Genomic DNA, 23,711 nt, shown 5'->3' with positions numbered 1-23,711 from the left:
CACTTAAACCTACAAACAAGCGTGTCTGTTGCTGACACTACATATACCGTATACTGCAAAAGATAAAAGCAAGTTATCACAAGGCATCACGCTCAGCCCGCCTCACTTGTCAGCGGACTATTTGTGTTTGTTGTAGACGTCTACATTATCTGCACTGGCGTAAGTGGGCCTTATTATCCTGAAATAGATGGCTATATGTCAGTCGATATCTTCGGCGACTGCTTCACAAAAATCCCCCGACAAACCTCGGGCTCCATTAAGGGCTCTGCAGAGACAGACAATGATGGAGGGATGGGAAACAAGGGAGTGAGGGAAGGGAGGACTCATTACGGGGACTTCAGCAGTAGTTCTGTCTGCGTGTGTATTATCCAAAGGGAACACAACGCCTGGAAACTTTGAGACTGCAGCACTAGATACTCTGCATGTAGAATCACAATTAGTCACCCCCCTCTAAGAAAACACACACACACTCTCACTGATATGTATATATTTAACAGACGGGGATGGTAGATCTGCTGTCGCGGAAGACAGTCTGTTGACTTGGCTTACGCTCCTTCTGTCAGTGAGCTACATGAATATTGTGCTTCGATGCCGACTCCTCAGAAAATCACTTTCATTTGCAGTGAAATATTGCCATCAGTCTGAATCTCTTGCCTTTATATAAGCAGAAATCACACAGGCCATCTGATGTTGTCTGTCGGCTGTCCCTTGCAATCACAGTCATTACCATGGAGGCAGAGCAGTGTTGACCACTGCAGGATATAAAATGTCCTCCCGTCTGTAATGTGAGCAGATAGCTACTGTCAGGAAGTTTCCACAAACATGTGCTCCATTTGTTCTTTGGTTTGAATATTTAACTCCTTTTTTTGATGATTTTTAACCAACTATTTATCAGTTAATCCATTTTAAGTGCCCGGGATTTACAGTAGTGCATCAACATTAGGTTTTTAGCCACCCTTACTTCTCTTTGTGCCTATTAGGCAGGGGTAGTTTGTGCTTTGTATCTATGCACATATACAGAAACTTTAGGTGTTCGTAATGTGTATGTGTAAAAATATTAAGTTCTTTGCAACATTTGTTTTGCCCTAGACCGCTGCCTATTTTTTAATGCATGCACCATAGGACAGCTGTAGTTAGAGAGTAGATCCCCTGTAAGCCCTTTCTGTTTATCCAGCAGATTGTGCTGATGTGGGCATCTCTGATTCAAGGAATACTTAGTCAATGCCTGAGGTAAAGGTCATATGTGGTGAAATCTCCCTGGTGTCTTGTTAATGGGAATTTTTATTTTCTGAAAACCATGGAGCTAATGGGGAAACACAAAGGAGAACAAATCGCTTCCGACTCATGCAAATAACACGATTGAACATCAGTTTTGTTCTGAATCTGTATGAAATTTGGGATTGTTGGTGTTTTTGCAAAACTGTTAAATTTTTACTCTCTCTTACACGTACTGGGGTGCATCGGTGCAGTCTGTACAAAAGTGTTTTTTGAAAGACAGATCCACCCACACATTAGCTTAGGTTGACAGTTTCTTGTAGATTTAGATTTTTTTTTTACCAGCAGTTGCTTTGCCTCAAAAATAAACCGTATTTGTTGACCTGCCTGTATTTTATTTCAGTGCCATCAATAAGTGAGGAGGTTTGGAAGAGAACCATGTGAACCCAGTCTGCTTTTGCTTGCCTCAATCCTTTATTTATTGTAGATATGTCCCAGTCCACTGCACCTGACAGGCCAGGATTTGTCTCTGGAATGGTCAAGACTGTTTATTCACCTAGAAAAGGCAGGCATCTATCCTCCTCCAAAACTCACTGCAACTCTCTTGTTTGTTTTTCCTTGCGGTCCACTGTAGCACAAGGGGCAATTTGAGTCATGTAAATACTTTTTGCTGGCTCTTAAATAAGAGCCTTGGCTGAGGAAAGAGAGGCAATATCTCCAGGCTGAGTCTTATTGCATTAAAGATGCCGCTTATTGTATTACTGGCCTGCTGCGTCAGGCCAGGACCCACCACAGATCAATTTCGTCAAGTCCATTTTTTTTATAAAGTCTAACCTGTGAATGAATTTAACTATATTTAAGAGGAAGACCTCGCTGTAGTACTTTGCAGTGGCTCAAATCCGGCGCATGGGCTCTGTGTGGGCAATGCTTGTATGTTATATGTGTTGGCAAGTTCAGGGGATCTTCCAGCAGAGATCCAAAGGCAGGCTCCTGAATAATTCCTCACACAAAGAGGTCAGAAGTACCATCCTGCTCTCTGGTGTCTGTAATGCCAGCCTGGGAGAGTGTTAGATGAAATGGAAGCTGACAGAAGAGAGATGGAGGAGAGCTGACTGAGCTTACTGGGCCTCAGAGCCAGGATTAGCTTCTTTGCCCTTGTCTGGGCGGGGCATCAGCAGGCGAGAGGGCAGAGATATGTATGTAGTAGAAAAGGGTGAGTGGATGTGACATAAAGCAAGAAGTGGGGAAAATATAGATGGTGGAGCAGAAATGCGGTCAGGAGAAAGAGGAAAGACGGAGAAGCGCATTTCAAAGCAGTGATTGTTCTGAACTAGCGGTCCTGCAGGCTGTGGCCTCTGGGAGAATTCATGTATTCAGAGTTCTACTCCCACAAACTTCAACTTTCACAGTGCTTTGAACTAGAAGGACGATCAGTGGGGCCAGTGGCTCTCAAAGAGCAAAGATCAGAACATTTCAACTGTACCAAAGCGTTGCTCATCTCCTTATTATTTGATCAAACTCAAGTTGTTTGCATGGCAACATGCCTTTGATCAAGGCAACGACTGTTCTCTGCTTGAACTCTACATTTGACCATTTACCAGTTTCCTGTAATTGTCACCAGTGGCCACAGTGGCGTTAGCCTGGCTCTGCCAGACTATTGTTCACAGCTTCAGTTTTCTTCACTGTGATTATAGTCTGGATTAGCTGCTCGTATTAGCGTTCGCTCAGCCACTCTGAAGGGCGGAGCAATCAGCGAACTTTGTCGATCGTTAACTGTGTTTGGCCCGCCCCTCCATCACTGTGATTGGACGGCTGGGTAAAAAGTGACAGTGACGAGCGAAGCATTTTACCCAAAGTGGAAAATCTTTTAACTCTCAGCGACCTGAAAAAAATGTTGTTCACCACTCGGTGCAGAATAAACGCTCTCAACGCCTTGTCACGCTGCTGATATTTAAAAGACCACGGCATTCCCAAAGTACTCGGGTAAAACAAATGCTTTGGGGGACACGGGCCTTAGGTAGTTGGAGCGATGGCAGACTGTCGGCCGGTTTCGCCGCATGCTTATTGGTGAAAATGAACCCGTTGTCTTCGCCCTGTAGGATGGAACGACATGAACGATTCCCTATGAAAGGTAGTTCACTGTGTGAATACACAGGTCTGAGTACAGCTGGCTAACAGTGGCACTGCTTAGCAAAACCACTTTGTGTTAACTTCTTATCAGTCATCGACATAAAAAAACACTTCCAAGGGGTCACTCAGAAGTTGTTTTGTTTGGGGGGAACCAGTGCTAACAGTTGCTGTATATATTTAACATAGAGTAGAAATCTAGCCAATAAGTTATTGTTGCATGAAATTGAAATGGTAGTGAGTTGATATACTATTTATCCATTGTGCCATTAAGCATACTCTTTTTTTGCCTTCCAATTTTCTGCAATATTGGAGCTATATGAATGTTTTGTGGGATGCATTGAACACCTTGATAGTGTCTGTCACTCCAGGCCTCCCTATATCCATTTAGTGGGGACACATAAGGGACAGTAATCTGGAGGCTCACCGGAGGGCTGTTGTTTTAGTAGTTTAAAAAAGTCTATTAATACTTCAAATAACTATTTGGAGCTTCCATTACCTCTTGCACTGTTTATTGATCTTCACAACAATTAGGAGCCAAAATAAAGTCTGGTGTTCATTGGATTACTCAAATATTATCGCATTATCGCTTTCTACAGTCACAACACAGACAAAAGCCTGGAACAACATCAATAATGCCATTTGTGTTTTTTGTGCACAGACCTCCACAAAATACCCATGAGTTTAAAAGAGTCTCTAAATGCTTATCAGCAACAAAGCTCTCCTCAACAGTAGGGGTGGAAATCACTTAAAAGGCTCCTGAGACACATTGGTTAAGATTTAGATATCACTGTTTCCACACTGCCAATTCTTTATCAAACTCACCATGGTTACAAAATGGGTTGCTAAGATTGGGAGTGTGTGTTTATGTGATAAGAGAAGTGACCAATGCCAGATTCTTAACTCAAAAAGCTATATACTGCTGGCGGATCTTTACGCCGCTGCGGCAACGATAGCCGTCGCTGGAGTTGTTGTTTTCGAGTTGTCCGCCCGTCCATCCCATTCTTGTGAATACAATATCTCCTTACGTTTCTGTAACTGAAATAAAAAAGTGCAAAAGAAAAAAAAAGCCCTAAAGTAATTTATTATCTGACAAACTTTGGCCGCAATCTAATGTTTTGACCAGAATCTGCCGACATTGGCGTAAACAGCTCTGCTGCTGATCATGCTAGTAGTCCTTGGCAGAGCAGCATCAGCAGCTCTCCTCCTCCTCTCTCCTGTTACCCCCCCCCCCCCAGTGTCCCATTTCTGGCCCATCCCACCCCCCCATAGCTGTCAGCGGAGAGGAAACACTGTTCGCTATGACATCATAATGTTCATCCAAAACACTTCTCTGGCCATTATTCAACACCATAACTCAGGAACAGAAGGGGAGATTGTGACCATATTTCACACTTGGTCAGCTACTGAATTGGTGACACTAATCTTGGGTGTCCACCTGGAAACTGCGGTGATTGTACAGATCTTCTGTACTGCCGTGTTGAAGATGCGTGTGAAGCATCCATGTTTTAGAATTTTATTCATCTTTATTGACAACTTTCCTTCAAACTCCTCACTACATATATAATTTGAGTCTGGACAGATATGAATGTGAACCTGACTGCTTGGCTGAAGCATACAGTACAACCACAAGGCAGGAGTCCGATTTCTTTTCTCGTCTTCTGTCCTGCTCAGTTTTGCGCTTCTTCACTGTGCGTACGTATTCTTTGGTCTTAGTGTGGTTGTATCTGTGGCTCTGTGTGGGTTTCCACTTTAGGACTCGGTAGACGTAAAATAAGGAGAGATTTGGAGTTGCAGTTTGTGGTACTTAGACTGGAGAAAGTCTTGGTTTGTGTGCACTCATTCGAGTCAAGCTAAAGAAAAATCTGTCAAGACAGCTAAAACGAAAGATAGAAAATTGTTAATTAAAATAAAGTGAATATGTAGCAGTAATAGTAATAAAAGCAGAGAAAGCTTTAACAGCACTAAGTCTGGGGAATTCCATGAACTTAATGGTTGACTGATCAATATGCTGGTGTAATTGATACCTATGAACAGGGATGAAATATTCATTGGGGTCTTACATACAGTCTCACTGTGATTCTGTCTCTTGCTGTATGTCTCAGGCTTTTTTTTCTCATTTAGATTGAATGCTATCCTTCTTCCATTGGTATTCACAAATAAGGCAAAAATGATTGCTTCAAAATCTTCAAAGGAATAAGAAATGCTGTCTTGTCATTTTAGAGTACAATGTCGGGCGCTACTTGTTCAAACGAGGCAATTTTAACAGTATGTTGCTTTCTATGATGAATATTGCAGCAGTTATATTATCTGACGGATCACGTGCTGCTTTTTTACCATGTGCCCTTCTCCCCTTTTCTCTGCAATTGCTGAAATACTACTGATATTTTGCGCGTGTGCTGGCTCTGTGGTATATGAGCCACATTTGCTTCCTCATCTAGCACGAAGTTTGATGGCTTTGCAGAACACCAGTGGCCCGTAAGCGCCTGGCCCTTCAGATGAAGGCAGCTCTATAATGTTGCAATGCCTCTTACAGAAGGCTATTGCATTGTACAAGGAGTGCGCAGGGCTTAGACAGTGAAATGTACAGAGTGATTATTTTGATCCCTAGGCCCACTAGACTGAAACTACCCATGCCCTTCTTGCTCACACCCTGACTCCATTACCTATTGATTTCTTCCCTTCAGAAATGCTCAGCAAGGTCAGAGAAACCTTTTGAAGTCCTCGGCTGTCTCCACTCTTTCTCGGCTTCTGGTCTCTCCTACTCACTCTATGTGTTTTCTTTCTTGTTTGTCTCTTCTTCCAGTCCTTCTCCTCACTCTGTCAATCATGCATGCCCATCATGACTGAGCCTACCTGTACTGAACGAGTTATTCTGTTCTCTGAGGAACCAAAGAGCGAGAGAGAGAGAGAGAGAGAGAGAGAGAGAGAGAGAGAGACAGAGTGTGGAGGGCATAGAGGTGCATATCGGGGGAAGAGCAAAGTGTACTATCTGCAACAGGAGTTAGGCTGTCGGATTGAGCCTGACATGAATGCTGAAGCCAAGGGAGAGATAAAGACAAAGAAAGTATTATTCTGTTTCAACCTTGTGCTACATTATTAAATTATTTTCTTTAAACCCTGAAATATTCCATGGTGCTACACTTTGGACCAGTGTTTGAATTTTGTTTTACTGTTTAGATTGGGACCTTTTTTGTCTCTTTAAATCCATGAAAAGCAAACAAATGGCATACAGATGTTTAGGGAAAGTATTTTTAATTTAAAATGGTTGTAAAAATGTGCAGTTGTAGAGAAGACAGTAAAAGAGTTGGGCAGGTTCAAACGTTAATTTCGGTACCTTTGTTTGTGTGTCCTCCAACTGTGTGTTTCAATGTGAATCAGCCATGTTTTTCAGCTAGTGATAGTCTTACTTCAAGGAATCAGCTCGAGTGCTAACCTCATTCGTTTTCATTTGTGCTGCTCAGCTGAACACTGGAACTAAGTTTGGAAGGAATCCAACACCCTGCCCGCTTTTTCATAAACAACTTCTACAAAGGCTTAGGGGAGAGAAAGAAAATGTGGCGCGACAGCAAAACAGAAATGGAGTGATGACAGAAAGGATGTAGATAAAATGTAATGGATTGTCATAGGTGGAGGAGTAAGGAAGAGGAGCTGAAATCAATCAGCATTACCTGGATAAACAGACGTGTTTAAATTTGAACTGTAAAAGTCCAGGACATTGACAGGACAAGATTATCAAATAAAACTTTGAGGTTTTTTTTTGTTTCTTTTCATCTCCTCCACCCCCACTTTACTCCATCTAATTAATTTTTTCATCTGTTTGCTCTAAAAAAAACACTCGGCTCACACTATGAAGGGCAATCCAACCCCAAAATACAGCAAAGAAGATCAGCTCTGTCTCTCCCACCCATGAATTTCCCTCCATGAGCTCGTCCTTCATGTGACTTTTGAGCTAATTTGGAGCACAAACACTGGGTCAGATGAATCCTAGCCAGCAGTAGAAATGAGGATTCAGATGAGCAACAACACTGCTGTCCTCCTTGCCAAGCAAATGAGAAAAAAGCAATCAGGATCCATGTCCACGCAGAAAAAAGAAGATATATTTCCAAAAAAGCCAGAACGTGTCTCTTTTATTTCCCAGAGGTGCAGATACGCAATAAAAGAATCTAGAAAAAGAAGAAAAGTACGAGCGATTTGAAATAAATACAAAAAGAGAAATGAGGTGGATGTTTCATTTGTTGTGGTGAGATGGATTTCACTTTGCTCCTCTACAGCAGCATGTGTTTGTATGTCTTTTTTTATTTTTTTATCTTTTGCCACAGCTCGGAGCCATGTCTGTTTTTCTCCCCAAACTCTAATGAATGTGATATACCATGCAAAATGAGATTTGGGTGTTTAGGGTCTCTACTGTCCAGGTAAACAAAGGCTTCCCAGACTATATACACATAGATCAGGCACTCTCCCAGCATCCTCCCGCATTCAGCGGATTACATTTCATCCTGGAGATGGGCGCTTCAAACCCTTGTGGTTGTTATGCCTCGCCCCCACCCCCCCTCCTTGCTACACATAATCGCCACAGCCTGAAAGAGCTCATAAATCAGCCTACCACAATATGTTGTAGAGGGAAAAATGTGCGCCCCTGGCATTTGAGACGGCACAATGCCAACCTATGAGCGGGCCAATTCCAGCCTTTGTATGCAGTATAGAGGGAAAAAAAAGACACACAAAGACTGTTTGGTGGCTTGCTTTGAGATTTCTAGTGTGCCCACTCACTTTTCCCCTCCCTGCATGTGTGGGTTGTTCCATCCTTTTGTTGTCTCGTAGCGTGCTTGGTATTTATTATGCTTTTCTCTCACTGCCATTAACTCTTAGTCGTATTTAACTGGTATCATAACACCGTCTTAGTTGTAATTGGTAGCGTTTCCTTTCTCTGTCTCTAGTAAGTACAGTTGCGACAAGAGTGGCGCTCATGTTGCAACATTTTGGTCATTTATTTCAACACAGTATGTTGTATGTTATCCTAACAGCATCGGTTTATAAGCTACGGACAGATTGTTGACAGGCAGGGCATAAGAGGTGTGTTTAAGAGTGTGTGACAGAGAGAGGAAGAGAAGGGGAGGGGTGCACATAATTCAGAAAGCCTATAACACAAAATCTATTGCACAGTGCGTTCCCTTTCCAGATTCACACCTCCTAACCGTGACAGTGTTTTTACTTTGGACTGGCTCGTAGCTCGCCTTTTTAGTTGGGACCAACTCCGCAGCGATGAAGAGAGGCAGAGACACTGTTGTACCGGTGCATGAACTGGGCCTTTATTTCCTTTTCTTGGGTGGCGAACATGGTGCACAACATTGGGATAGCTGTTATACTAAAACTCCAGCTTATCAGGACGCTTCATGGTTGATTACAGAAACTTAATGACGGCAGTTAGTATGCACTTCACAGTGGCTGCAGCTACGTGCTGCTAATGTTACTTCTCACATGCGAAAGAGTCGCTCACTTCCCACAACAAGGGTCCACTAGACATACGTTGACTGTTAACCAGCCATCTTTCTAGAGGAGAAGGCTCAGCCAATAACACATGTTTCTGTGAGGTATTTGTAACATCTCCGACCAGGTACAGTTTCAGGTTTTTTTTTCTTCCTGCAACTAAATGACGAATGAAAACTTGGTCAATAAGACTTTTCTCATCGACTTAACGCTTAGTCGACTTCTTGTGGGCTGTCCTTAATGCAGCGCAGCAGTGATGTCTTTTCTATGTTTTGCCTTGTTGCCATCAGACTTTAACAATTCTAACTTGACAGTGGTCAAGTTCAACCACTGTGCCTTTATTTCCTGATGTGGTTTCTTGCATGTACCTGTTACCTTGTTTTTCTCCTTTTGACAGGCAAGATCAATGTGTTTAAACTAAAAGCTAAGGGTTAGCGCTAAAGTGAGGCCACCAGGCATTGATGTTCTGCAGGCTCATCATTCAGTCTCAGGCCTGTCCTGGGAGATAAGACCCATGGCCTACTTAGGCTGATCAATGGCAGAATCCATAGAAACTCCCTCCCACACCATTTGCTCTCTTTGCCTGTCATTAACTTGTTTTCTTCTCTTATCAGTACTTTGTTCTCAGAATCTCACCCTTTACTTGTCATACTTATGAGAGTGAGAAGATAAGCAATACAGAAAAAAATTAGCTGAATATTAATTGGTCTCAATAACAAATAAGCCGTTTGACTATTTGAACCCTGTACGATATTGAACAGCTGTGTGTGTTTTCATATTAGACCATGTAGTTCATGCCGCACAATGTTTGTTACGATTATAACCATAAAAACCTTGTTGGCCTTATTGATTGGTTCCTTCTTTCTTTTGTCCATAACAGCCAAGGCTAATGCTGTCATAAAACCTGATGCACTGCTTTGAAAATTGCCGCAACATTTCCCCCTCACCCACACTCTAATCCATTGTTCTTCTCTCCACCACTTTCCCCGATCCTCCCCCTCCTTCCCCACCCCTCAACCCCTCCCCGTATGTCTTTAGCTAAGGTTAAGTCGAAGTGTGCCCCCACATTCTTCGCCTGCGCTAATGGTGTCCACTGCATCATCGGACGCTTCCGCTGCAACGGCTTCAGCGACTGTCCTGACGGGAGTGACGAGGAGAACTGCAGTGAGTCTCACACGGCAACCAGATCCAATAACAACAGTCTGTTTCGTGCCATGATCACATGGAGGTCTTAGTCTGCTCCATGATGTACTGTCCTCCAGTCATAACAGTTTATGGATGGAAAAGTACTTACTCACGAGACTATTTTTAGAGGTGTGACTGTAAAATCTGAGCAAAGTATTAAAATAAAAAAGTATTAAAATACTTAAATAGTTCAACATTTTACTTATAATGCCTGTTGCATAATGTCCTCTGTGGCTCTGACGGAGCTGTCAAATCTGACAAAATAACCCCCATGGTGATGTCATCAGGGTTATCTTGGTTTGGGCTTGAAGACTATAGATTTTATAATAGAAAGCCCCAGTTACAAACTGGGATCTTAGGGTTTGATGTGGATGTTATTCAGGAAGGGAGAGGTCTAACAAAGAAATGCACTGGGTTTCAATGTGGGAAATGTAGGCTCCAATGCCTTTGGGGATTGACTCACACAAAGGTGTGACTGTTTTTTTTAATGTCTCTTTTCCCAAAACTTTATGGAAGGGTAATATTAATTGACCCAGCAGCTGGAGTAACCCTTTTATATGCTTTAGTATTGGACTACAAAGAAATGCTTTACATTTAGTACATTTTGTTTGATGGTGCAAATTAAAGGGAAAAAAAGCACTTTGTGATAAAAAATGTTTTAATTCATTTAATTTTGGGATCAGCAAAGTTAGACAAATAAAGGTATCCCATTAAGATAGCAATCGCCACACCTCTGCTTTTTCCACATTTGTTCTTCTCTTCTCCTCTTCCCTCCTTTTCCTTGTCGCTCTTTTTTTTAAATTTTACTCCCCTATCAGCAAATAAATGAAAAGATGCTGCTTACAAAATAAAGTGACATTCAAGCCTTCATCTTTGGAAGTTAGACATAAAAAACTCTCTGCAGCATGCAGCATCACCATGCAACTGCGGTCTTTTCAGGAATTTGTTATGAACCATTGAAGCAGATGTGGATTTTCTTTTTCTCTGCATGAAATTTCCTGATGCCAGAACAGTATTGTTCATATTTTCTAAAGTGTGAAGCAGGTATTATGTCCCTCCTTTCAGGCGAATAAAGGCACTCTATAAAGAATGAAATTTCTGCAGTGTAGTTGTCTCTTCCACTGATGCCAAATCCTGCATTTATAACTGATGATTTTGGTGACAATAGTCTATTTTCTTTTTTGTTTTGCATTTTTTTAGTCATCTTGACTCACTTTGCATTAATTGTATCTCATTGCTTGAGCACTTTTGGGTCTAACTATACTCTTTTGCTTGAAAAATCGACACAACAGGAGGCAGATTGCAGCCCATGTTGTATAAAACCGAGAGAACACCAGGTGTAGTCTGTATTATCAGGCTCATAGTTTGTTCTCACATGACCCCTCTGCTGCTTCCCTAGTGGGGAATGCGAATCAAGCCAATCACTCACCATTGTCGAAGGCAGTGTTCCTAGCCTGCAGGGCCTCGTGCTCTCAAATCTAATCTAGCCATTTAAATGGAGCTTTGCTCCATGCTCCCAGCACAGTCTGCGTCACGACTGTGTAATTGTCTGGATTTTCTCACAAGATAATTATGCCTCATTTTGCAGAAGCAAGAGCAAAACCCCCAAAATGGAGCATGTGCTAAAAAAATGGTGGTAGTGCTCTATAGGATTTTTGGAAAGTTGTTTTTTCTTTGTTTTGGATTTCAGTTTGAATTTTTATCTCCACTGATCAAACGCTTTATTAGTTCAGATTTTAATGTTTCCTTTCATAACAGTAAATGTCCATCAAATTTACAAATGTATATTTATGTTCAATACAGTTTGAACATGTGAAAGGGTTGCAGATCGACTTCTAGCAAATTACCCAAAACTACCAAAACAAATTATTGATGTAATTCTGCTTTTAATTAGTTGATTTGATGACATTTGTTTCATAGAGGAGGAGCATCTTAAAACTAAGCTCCTGCTTCTCAGACACAGTATCTGGATGAAAACCATTCTCTGAAACCCTGTTTGAGCTAACACTTGACCTTTGTCCTCTGCCCTGTCTCTCAACCACAGCAGGCAACCCACTGGTTTGCTCGGAGGCTCGCTTCAAGTGTCGAAACGGCCGCTGTGTAGACCGCAGCTTCTTGTGTAACGGCGAGGACAACTGTCAGGACAACAGCGACGAGGAGCTCTGCCTGACGACAGCAGGTAAGTCCTTCTGTCCAATGTATGCAGGTCCTCTTTTTCAAACTGGAAGTGGAACATCTAGCCAGGCATGGAGAATCAGGTATTTGCACGGGCTGAGGCTGGGGATGATTTAGTGACAAAGGACCATGGATTGTAGCAGATGAGAAACCTTCTTGATCCCTTTGATTAAGCTTAACATCACACATTTCAAACTATTTTACTCGGGCTCTTTGTGCCAGCTGACACATTTCACCAGAATTCAAAACACAGACGAAGCTAACAGGTGATTAAAACTGGGGATGCAAATTAGAAACTGACTACTTCATCACAAACTCCAGATGGAAGCACCATATGTACAACAAAAAAACGATGACGTGCATTGATGTTTCATGTTCATTACCTCTCGAAAAAACTAGCATATTTTTGAAATAGTATAATGTACAAACTTGAAAATTGTGTCTAGGAATACCAATAGTATACTGATACTGAAATATGAAAGAGGTGAAAATAAAAAAACAGCAGTCCCTTTTACATGCACTGTAATTACACAATAAAAGACTGGTCCTGTAGGCGACAATCTTTTTTGGAGACATGGAGATAGTGATTGGTAAAAATACTGTAGAAGTCTTAACGTACTGTGATTCCGTCAGAAATAGCTACAGAGAGATCTGTAATGCTGGATGAGTTCGATGTATTTTGTCTCGTGTCTGAAAGGGGAAAAACAAAAACAGTTCAAAGAGTGAAAGCTATTGTCATCGGTTTGTTAAATACGATCGGGCCAAAATTGTCTTCGGTATTGGCTGTGAACCTTGCAGCAGATTTCAGAACAGGTGGAAGCTTGTAGAAACACCATTAAACTGAATAAAATGATGGTAGTGGAGTTGGAATGTTCTGTCACTCAAAATGCCACATCATCTGATACGTCTGGAGACATCACTTTGGAAATGTATTCTGAAGTTGTGCTTCATAAAGATACAGCAAAGCCACTGACAGATTAAACTTCATGCCAAAGAAGACATAAGCTCCTGTGATTTACTTTCCCAGCACTGTGCGTATTTAACACCGACACACACCACGGCATCATTAGTGTAATGTTTGATGACATTGTGCTGACTTGCATTGTTACACAGACAGCAGTGGTATGATCCCTGATAGTGAGTCTGATGCCTTCTGGTACAGGATGTTTTATTCACTGGCAGCTACCACTTATACTGTATCTGGTATGCCATTCTTATTCTACTGGCACAGCAGTCGGCTACTGTCAACTCTTCAGCTGTACTTCCGCTGGCAAGCCGGTGATTTCTGCCTGTGGTTCAACCCTTATGTACATACAGTGTGACCCCAGGAAACCAAATATGGACTACTGTCAGGTTTTTCTTTTTCCTTTGTACCTCTTTCCTTCTGTTGAGGTGCTGCTGTCTCAGTGATTTAAGCTGTAAGAAAAAACAATCTGTCAAAAATAACAACTAAAAAACAGGATAAATGCAAAGTACAAAAAAAAAAAGTTGACAAGAACACATCTGCAACTGTAGCCCACAAGACAGTAATGTTATTACTGTCACTGAGAGAGGCAAACTCAGCAGAAAGTTGATTGAATCTGAAAAGGCAAAAACCCTGTCTGATAAACAGGGGAGGAGCTTTGCAGCCGTCACACAGCGGTAAATCCTGGTGAAAGTTTGCAATGCCATTTATTTTGAGATGAAAACAACTCTTTTTTTTTCTCCCTCGGCTATGAAAAATGTCCTCGACTGACAAAAGACAGATCATGGTTGCAGGAGCTCATTATTCTGCTTATAATAGTTTTCCTACTAATGTATTAAATCTCAAATCTGAATTTGCTGTAGTTTCGCAGCCTTCTTTATAAAATTTTGCCTGATCAGAGAAGCTTATTTCTCCTGTGTGTTTGTGAAACAGAGAAAGGACGAGAGTCCCATCATTATTACAAGCCCGTCCTTCTCAGACGCCACAACTCAGTGCAGAGGCACAGAGTACTGAATAGAACTGTATTGTGTTGTAGAGATATTGATTGATATCTGTGTCCACCGCACTCCATTTCCTTGTTGACAAGTGAACAATACGAGCTCCAGTGGCGGCTGGCAGAATGGAGCTGCGTATCGTAACGAATCCTGGATACTGTAATGAGAGCTGAAAAGATCAAACAGCTGACTGTTGGCAGAACATTTAAGATTGGATGAATTTGAAAAGTGTTGCTTTTGTTAAATACAATTGAAAGATAGAAACACTGTAGAATTCGAATAACAGTCACCAGTAGTTTTTGCAAACACTTCAGAAAGCATTATCAGCCTGTTTGTGCACATCAGTATGGGCTGCTGATTGAAGATCTACTGAATTATATTACAGAAAATATTGCTGTTCTCAAGCACAATTATTTAACTCCATTTCCTACAAAGAGAAAGTGTTCTGGCTGGAAGCAATTTCATTGAAAGGTCTCCAATGCCTGAGTGAAAGGTTTCTCACGATGCCTTCATCCCTAAAATGTCCTTGGGTAACAGAGTACTACGTTTTTATCTTTTTCTTATCATAAAAATGCATGGAGTTTCAACAGATTTTCAATTTGGCTTCCATGGAAATGTGTCAGTGCACCGACTTCGAACCGGAGTCTGTTCGGATGTGTTGTTATTGTTATATCCCCAAAGACTCTTTGTCAGCACAGATTTTCTTGTAGGATTTGTGTGTGTGTGTGTGTGTGTGTGTGTGTGTGTGTGTGTGTGTGTGTGTGTGTGTGGAACGCAAATGACCTAAATGTTCTCCTGCTTATTTTTGCTGCTGAAAACTTGTGTCGCGCTGCATAAAATATGAGTGGTGAGAAGTTGCAAGCTCCTTGTTGTGGTGGCCTTCAGAACACATCAAGAAGGAACAGCTCTGTTTTTTTTTCTCCTCTGTTTTGTTATTATTATTATATTTATTTTTTATCATCGCACATGATCGCACAGAGTGAAGGCATCGCTGCAGTTTGACTCTTTGCATTCCCGTCCTGTTTGCACACACACACACACACACACACACACACACACACACACACACACACACACACACACACACACACACACACACACACACACACACACACACACACACACACACACACACACTCACCTTACATTCTGCTCTGACTTTGCCTCGCTCTATAATAAGCACAGACCTGCAGGTGACAGATAAGGTATACAATATCCGCTCTAAGCCACCTGAGCATAGCATCTTTTTCCTCACTTTCTCCTCTGCCTCCACTCCTCTGTTCACCTCCTCTTCCTCCTTACTCATAATTACCTGCTTCGGTGTCGCCACATTTGGCTCCATTATTTGAATAGTCCAGTGACAGATCAGCCGGCAGTCTGTCAGCGTACAGATCGTCATGGCATTTATATAGTAGGGCATAGGTGTCAGACAATGAAAACTTCCGAAGCAGCACCTTCCTCCCGTTTTTTTAGGGAACCAGTTATTTTTTTAACTACCCATCAGAGTTATTTAAAATTTTCCAACGTAGCACAGTTAGGCACTAACAGAGCAGCGCAGAGTTGCCTTTACTGTTTATTGTTTGATGTGATGGGTAATTGATTTTTGAAATAGCAGAGAGGTGGCAAAGTGGCAGACATGCAATGTAACAATGCACAATCTTCTATAAATGCATTGGTGCAATCATTGCACAGTGTGATAGAAGGCGCGGGGATGAGGCAACTGTAATGGATATCTGAGATAAAGAAATAGAGTGCAACACATAAACATAATATAGTGAACTCGAAAATGAATTTGCAAGAAGCAATGAATAGCAATGGGCAGGAAGATGGAGGTAAGCAAAGAGAGACAGGTGATTTGGTCGAGAAAGGCAGGGGATTTGGATAGAAGTGAGTGAGGGGTAGCGATAAGCTGAAGAGGGTGAGAGCAGCATCCATCTCAAGTCGAGCCCCAGGGCCGAGCGATGTAACTCTGGAAACAGAAATGACATGAAAGCTACTTTTGCACAGCTGAGCTTCTCTTTGCTCTCCCTGGTCCTCCAGTCTGCTTCTAGCAGGGGATACAGAGTGCACTGAGGGAGAGCATGTTTGCCCCAGCAACAAATTGTTGTTGAAACACCGCCGTGGGGCATACGGGGCTTGTCCAGATGCTGGGAATAAGGGAGGTCACTCTGCATATCCAAGGAAGCTTGAAGGCATACACACTGACACACATGCAAAGTCAGAGTGTGTCTGAGCGTGATCGTTCTGCATATTAAATTGCAAAACAACAGCGGTGTAACCTCCAGACGAAACTTTCTGAAGGTCACGGCCCCCCGACAAGTTTCAGGCCTCCGAACAAAAGTGGTGAGCTCAGCTGCTTTTTTTTTTTCTTTTTTTTTTAAAGGGGTGGAGAATCCCCTTAGAGTTGTTTAAGAAAAGTAATTGATTTAAAATGCTCACATCAGCGTCTCTCATTACGCATTAATTAACAAGTAGACAAGGAGTATCAGATGGCGTGGCAACTGCGGGAGAGTGTGATAGTGAGTAATGCTCTCACCCCCTCTATCTCAAACAAGCTTCATCTTGTCCTTTTTTCATAAGTGAAGCTTAGAAGAAAGAAAAAGTAACGGAGTGAGGAGAAGGCTAAATGACGTGAAGGTAAAGGAACTGAGGGCGAGGGGACGATTTGAGGGCTTCAAAAGCTCTCAGTCGGCCCTGTGTGTTTTTGAAGATAAGGCGTGCTTTGTGTAGTCGCGAGCATCAAAGGATGGAATTTGTTGTCGGTCTTATGCTTAAAAATTATGTGAAGTTGTGATAACGCAGCTCTGAAATCCTACACTAAGTTTCATGAGGCACTGTGGCTTTCCATATCACACGAGGGAGATTTATGCTCCCACCGCTGCATCCACCCCCCGACTCCATATGTTCCCATATCAGTGCAATAATTGGATGAATAAAAGGCAAAGAAATCCTTAAACTGTTGAAGACTGCGCCGTCTGTGTGACTCACAAACACTTTTAAAAGCCTCACAACATCAGTTGACTTTATTCTTTGCACAAAAGGGATCACATCAATTCTGCAGACCAAACTGGTTCAGAAAGGCTGACATTCAGAGCACATCTTGGAATACATTTACATTGTTTGCCAGATAAAGGCATTTACCTTTGATTTAAATTACAGTGCGTTGTAAACAAAATTATTTATAGTCTTTTGGCTCAAGGGTCTCTTTCATCACTCTCACAATGAGGGAATCACACCCAGGGGTTGGCTTTTGTTTTCTCACATTTGCCTCATTGTGTTTTATACTATGCATATTTTGTTATTCACTGACCAGTGAGCGGAGTGAATTCTGTACATCTTGTGAGGTCCAGGATACTGAACCATCGCATATTATATTTTTCTTGTTGTTTCATTATGGCCGTAACGGAGTGACCTCATCAGAGTAATTATTGTCCTGCTAGTCCTTGCTGAACTGTCAGTCAGAGTGACATGCTGCTGCCGAGCTGACATGTGACATTAGTCTGCTACATGACTATACTGTCAAAACAGTGGCAGCTGCAATCACCCCTGACCCTGATTGGTTTGATGAATATTAACCCATCCACTGGAATATGCTCCCATATCTACATATTGAAGACTTCTTTAGAGAACATGACTTTGTTTAATTAAACCTGCCACTTTCTTCTCTACATTTTGATAAGCCTCTCTGATTTCACCATGCTTGTCAGGGGAATTTGGCGTAGTGCAACAACGCCTACCCGACTAAAACACAAATATGCTAATAGGCTTCATTTTGGCCACCGTAGACGCGTCGCCACACACCCTCTCTATCCCCACCGACAGCACAATAAGCAGTTTTAACCTTCTGGTTTTTGTAGTGAGCGTGCACTCTGAGAAGTCAAATCCCTCATTTCAAACTCTGGGGATGCTCCCCTCCTACAGAGAGTAATCTGCAGCTTTCTATTTGTTATATCCTCCTAAGGCTGTGTAAGAACTCCTCGATAGATCCACTAGCACTGCATCTGCTGTTTTGCATAAGCACTATGTATTCAACAACCTGTCTCCACAGCCTCGCCATTTACAGGGGCCAATAAATCGCAGTATTTCAGACGGGGTGTACATACATTGACTGAGTGCTGACACCTAGCAGTAACTCCTGCCTCTCCATTAACGTTGTCAGTTAACTGGACATTAATACATACTGTCAGTCTGATATATAAAGAACAAAGAGTGTCAAAGTGATTAAAAGTTCCTCTGCCTCAATTCACTATTGGTATCCTTTTAGTTTGCTAATAGCTTCTCACAGCTACATCCTCCCCCACTGATCGCTGACAGATTTTGGCCCCAAATAATATAGGTGCTGTAGATTAAAACGACAAGTTAATCCATGGGCAATTTTTGTGGTAGGGACGTGTGTTGACGCTGAGATGTTGGTCTGTTCATGCCCTTCATCAGCAGCGCTCAGAGAGCTGGCAGAGAGAGAAAAGTGTGGGAGGGAGCGTGAAATGGTGGAGGGGAATATAATGGCAGTAGACTGAGGTGTAGGAGTGGAATGTAATAGTGCCAGTTTATCAGAGCCAACGCACACTTGACAGGCACAAATACGGGAGGTTGCACATGTCGCCGCCCTTGGATTTTGAAAAGTTTCAGGATTTTGCTTTTTGGTAGCCTGAAGCATGTTCACAGAGCAGGGTTGACGGACTCTCGGCTGCTGGTCTGCGAGAGAGGAGAGCCAAGAAATTGGCAAGATGTTGTTCGCTGCTGCTGGCCCCATTGAACTGAGGGGGTGCAGCTTTCTGTTTCCTTAATTTGAATGGTAGATAAAAAAATAATAAAATTCTACATGTAGGAGTGTCTTTTTTGACTGTGTTTATGGGTGCAACTGTTGCTTACGTTGTAGCTTGAAAAAGTGTGTTTTCTGTGTTTTAAATGAGAATATATGGGCTTTTGTTTCATCTTTTGTCATCCCTTTCCTTCCCCGTCCCCCTCCTCCTCCCACTCACCAAGGCTAAGTGTCAGTCCTTTCAGAGCTCCCGTTGTTTAAGGCCATTGGCTGTGGCCGCTCAGCGGGGTCACTCCCGGAACCAGAGGCTGCATGAATCATCCCCGTCCTTGAATCAGGACCAGTCAGCCGTCGCTGTTCAGGTTCCTGTAAATTAACAACCTTCCCCTCCTAAACCTATCCTCACTCGGTCACCATGGTGATGCCGGTCAAGTGACGACCTGCTCCCACAGAGTAGGAGGAATTTCGGTCCGAACAATAGCTCCACTGTTGCTATCGGGAAGAGTTGTACTTTTATTTTAATGGTGCAGTGTAACAGAACAAAAAAAAGAGAGATTTTATGAGAACATTACAGACATAAACGTTTATGTCTGTAATGTTCTCATAAAATCTCTCTTTTTTTTGGTGAGGTGAGGTCTTAGGTGTTTTTTAGAAGAAGAAAAAAAGATTTTCTAAATTAATGCGGTTTACAGGAATTAAATATTATAATTTTAATTAATACATATTAATGATCTAGATGTTGTTTGTGGGGTTGATATCATTATCCATAGAATGATTGTGATCAACCAAAGGGCATCTTTAGAGAGTTACTGCAGTGGTCTGACCTGCAGGAAGTCCCCAGTGCATTAGAGGCATAAGAGCCATAAGAAGTAATGTACCGGATGATTTGTCTAGATTAACTGTTGATGTGTCCCACGGTAGGCAGAGGAAATGGGGTAGCGGGATGTAAAGACACCAGGAGGAGAAATAAAATGTCGGTGATCTCGCAGCAGAAGCGTTGCATGGGAGTGCAGAGCCAGGTAGTGTGGAAGCGGGTGTCAGGAAGATTTTGTGCACAGTTAGCTTGCAGAGATTTGACATTTTTAACATGTTTCCCAGTGAGGTGTACCCAGGGGATTAACTTGAGCTGCATGTTTGTGTAGTTGTCAATGAGAAGACATTTGTGTGCATTGGGATTGATGGATAAATGGCTGCTAATTCACTGATGGTGCAGTTATTCTTGTGTCAGATTTCAGTATCAATTTGTCTAAATTACAGAGAAGATTCCTTCAGTTGATTTGGGGGAAAATTTGGAACTAATGGAATGACATCGTAAGTTCTCATTTGTGTGTTGATTTTTATCTTAATGGAGAATTTTACTTTTTGATCAAGTCAGAAAATCCAACCAGGGTATTATTCTGAAAGATGTGTAAAATGTGTGCTTGTGTCTTTTTCAGTCCAAGAGGGAGAGAGAAGGGATATTTTTGTATTTTATACACTAGAAAATCTGGGTTCTGCCACATGGGCATGAAAATTAATGGTGAAAGTGTAAAGTTTGCTATCCTGTGGAATATCCACTAAACTGTTAGAGCTGCTGCTATCGTACAAGTTTTAAAACAATGATAATCTTTGATGGCATGGTGACTCTGTAATCTGAATATCATTACACAGGGTTTGCTCCATGTCTTATCTAAGTGCTTGGGATGGGTCACTAATTATATACTTGAGTCGGTTTGCAAAAAAAAAAAAAAAGGGCAGCCCCTCTAGGCTTTTTGGGGATTTCGTTTTTTTTGTGTGGTTGCTAATTTGATCCCAGGTGGTGTATTTTTCCAGAAGAGTTCTACTTCGAGAGAGGATGTTCTTCCACTTTAATGTCTTTTTGGCTCGATGGGCCAAAAGAAAGTTCAAGTTTTCCGTTAAGAGGTAATATAGCACAAGTGTCAGTCCCCAGTTGCACTGGCTTGGACTTTTATGTACACACACCAGCCAAAAACACTGAACTGTTGTCAGTGATCGGATTCTGAACCATTAGAATGCTGAAGTGACACTACACAACGTAAAAACCCAAATAGGATTAAAAAAAAAAAAAAAAAAACCAAGCTCATTTGCTCCCTGATGTATGCCTCTACGAGCATCACATTTACATTAGAGTGTGTTAAGCCTGGCCTCAACTGCCGCATTTCCCTGCTCCATCGACACTTGGCATGAAAGACGTGCCCCCCTCTGGCCCCTCAGTACACATTCACAGGTTGGCTGACAGCAGAAAGGAGCTGAGATCACAATATAAACTGTGTGGCGCTTGAATAAAGCCCTTTCTCCCTCTTTAATTCTTTTTTTCTCTCCACCTATGCATCTGAAAGGTTTGAGTCATTTACAGTACCTTTCACAGTACGCTGGCTTTTTCAGGAAATGTGCCTGCCTAGTCTGCATTGTGCAATCTCCAGTGAAGCTCAAAAGCCCATTATCTTCCCTGAACAATATCACATTAAAGAGGAAGGTGTTGAGGCTGCACCAAAACTAGATATTGACTGCTCATTAGTCAACTTGCTTAAGTCCTCAATAGCTGTAAAGTGGTGGCAAATACTTGGACTACATCTTTGCTGAAGTTTAATGAAGTCCTTAATACGTTCAGCGTGCAATAAAAGGAACTTAAAAGGAAAACATAATCACTCCTTGTTTTTGAGTTTCTCCTTGAAATGTTTCCATGAGTTTTCAAAAAAAAAAAAAAATTAATCTCCATTCGCTCTTTGTGGCCCAAGAGTCAGGAAACTGCTGTTTTTGCATTTCTAAACTGCATTAGTTTAGGTCAAATAGAGGAAATTATTAAACCAGAGCGAATAGGTTTGCTGTATAGGATTTAATTCTGTGGGATAGCTTTGATGAATGTTGGGGAAATTTAGATACCATACTTCTCAGAGGTGGTTATGTGCCTAGAGCTCAATTTAATTTCCCCAGCACAATTTATTTTGACCATATTATCTTTTTTTTCTAGGCATGTCTAATGCAGCCATCTTTATAAGGAGCAGATGCACTTAGTTGCATTACAGCTGCTGGAGTAAATCAAAGAGTTAGACCAGAGCTGGCTTCACTGTTTTGCAAGGCTTTAAAAGGAAATATGAATAAGGAGTCGTCAACACTGGCGTCTGGTTTTTCATTGCATCTTATATTAAAAGAAGCGGCTCCCGAAACGCCACTCAATTGGGCTACAAAAAAAACCCCACTGATTGTCTGTCTGGTTGCTGGATGTTATCTAGGATTTGGATCACTAAAAACATCTTTAGATTCTGAATACTCTAAAAGCTTTTCCATGATGTGCAGACAGTAAGTCACCCAGTGTTAACTACTAAGGGGCAGAGTTATCCGGTTTGCAGCTACCATGAGACAAACACACCAAACATTCTTGAGGGATGCATTAGGTGTCAGTCAGCTCTCACTGTAATGGCCTGGTTATTTCCTGCAAATGCATTTTCTGCCAATACTGTAAGTGTGTATTCCCCCCCCCCCCCCACACACACACACCCCACCCGATACCCGACAGAGAGCCCTGGCAATTACAAAGGTGTGATAGAATTCAGATGTCTACTTTGGGTGGTGATGTCTGCGAAGGTGCAATGGTGTGAGCGTGTTTTCGAGGAGTTTGATTGTTCATGTATGTGTTTGTGTGGAATGTATCCATCAGGGAAATGCAAAACGAAGGAGGGGTGGGGGGTCCTAAGTGGAAGGAAGGGGGGAAAAGAAGAGTGCCCCGGAGAGAGAAGGGATTGCGTGTCAGAGTGTGAGAAATAGAAATGTGAGAGGACGGCGAGGGGAGACGAGGGGGTTGACTATGGGATGAAAAGAGAGGAGAAATGTGAGCGTGGAGACGATGGAGCGGAAGAGGGAAGGAAAGCACACGGGAGAGAGTGATAGAGAGCGAGAGGGAAGCTGATGGAGATGAGGGATTAGGGAGAGTGGCAAAGCCACTGAAGAAGAAAAAAAAGATAAAACCCTCTGGATTCATTGTGTGGAGAGACAGGGAATCAAGAGGGAGGACAAAGAAGCAGAGGGAAACATGGAGGTGGAAACAGTAAATAGGAAGGAGTCATGGGTTCTGGTGGAGGGAGAAAAAGAATACCAAGGAGCGTTAAGACAGGAACTGAGAGGAGGAAAAGATGAGAGAGCAAGCAGGAAACAAGATATGTGCAGGAATGGGAATAAGCAGACAGAAACCTGAGAGACAGGTGCAGGAAGCAACGGTAAGAGCAGAACAGAAGGAAGTGCTGAGGAAAGGGAAACAACAAAGTGAGTGATCAGGATGAGCAGATTGAAGACAAGCCAGAGTGGTGAAGAGGGAGTGAAACGCAGCAGCTTAGACAAAGGAAGGGAGAAGGTAAAGGACGGAAACAAGGTGTAAAATGTAAAACGGGAGTTTGAATGAGGACAGGAGAGGAGAAAAATATATAGTGTGACAACTTGAAGGGGTTTATATTTGAAACACAGATTGAATAGAGGCCCGACATTAGTCCCTGTATGCAACAGTGGTCTCATGGTAATCACCGAGATGCTGCATCATTCTCAATCGCCGCCTCTTTAGTTGTTCCTCATTGGTCCTTCTCCTCGCTCTCTCTGACTCACTCAGCTCATGCACCATTCGCCTCCCATCAACTTTCCTCAGTTTTGACATTCGGCTCCCACCTCCGCCCTTTTCCCATCACTTCGTTTTACCTCCTCCTGCCCCACTGTCTCGGCTCCTCTCATCATGGGCTCCCTCCTCTCGCCTCTTTTCCCTGCTCCTGCTTCCTCTGGCAGTCTGTGGTCACTTTGTTCAGATGCACAAAGC

General features: G+C 42.3%; 1 protein-coding gene across 2 annotated transcripts in view; it reads left to right on the top strand.

Annotated features, from left to right (window-relative positions):
* ldlrad3 (low density lipoprotein receptor class A domain containing 3) overlaps positions 1–23,711 on the top strand; it is a 78,935-nt gene that overhangs the window by 32,446 nt on the left and 22,778 nt on the right. For both annotated transcript variants that reach the window (XM_069701920.1, XM_069701919.1), the window contains exons 3-4: positions 9,871–9,996; positions 12,062–12,196. In XM_069701920.1, the coding sequence (XP_069558021.1) occupies positions 9,871–9,996; positions 12,062–12,196 (261 nt within the window). The remainder of the gene's footprint in view (positions 1–9,870; positions 9,997–12,061; positions 12,197–23,711) is intronic.

Source organism: Brachyistius frenatus, unplaced genomic scaffold (assembly GCF_029030835.1).
Source record: "Brachyistius frenatus isolate BFR_SWC_R1_liver_20210118 unplaced genomic scaffold, ASM2903083v1 Contig_39, whole genome shotgun sequence".
Classification (NCBI taxonomy): Eukaryota; Metazoa; Chordata; class Actinopteri; family Embiotocidae; genus Brachyistius; species Brachyistius frenatus.
This window is presented reverse-complemented; position numbering and strand designations above follow the sequence as displayed.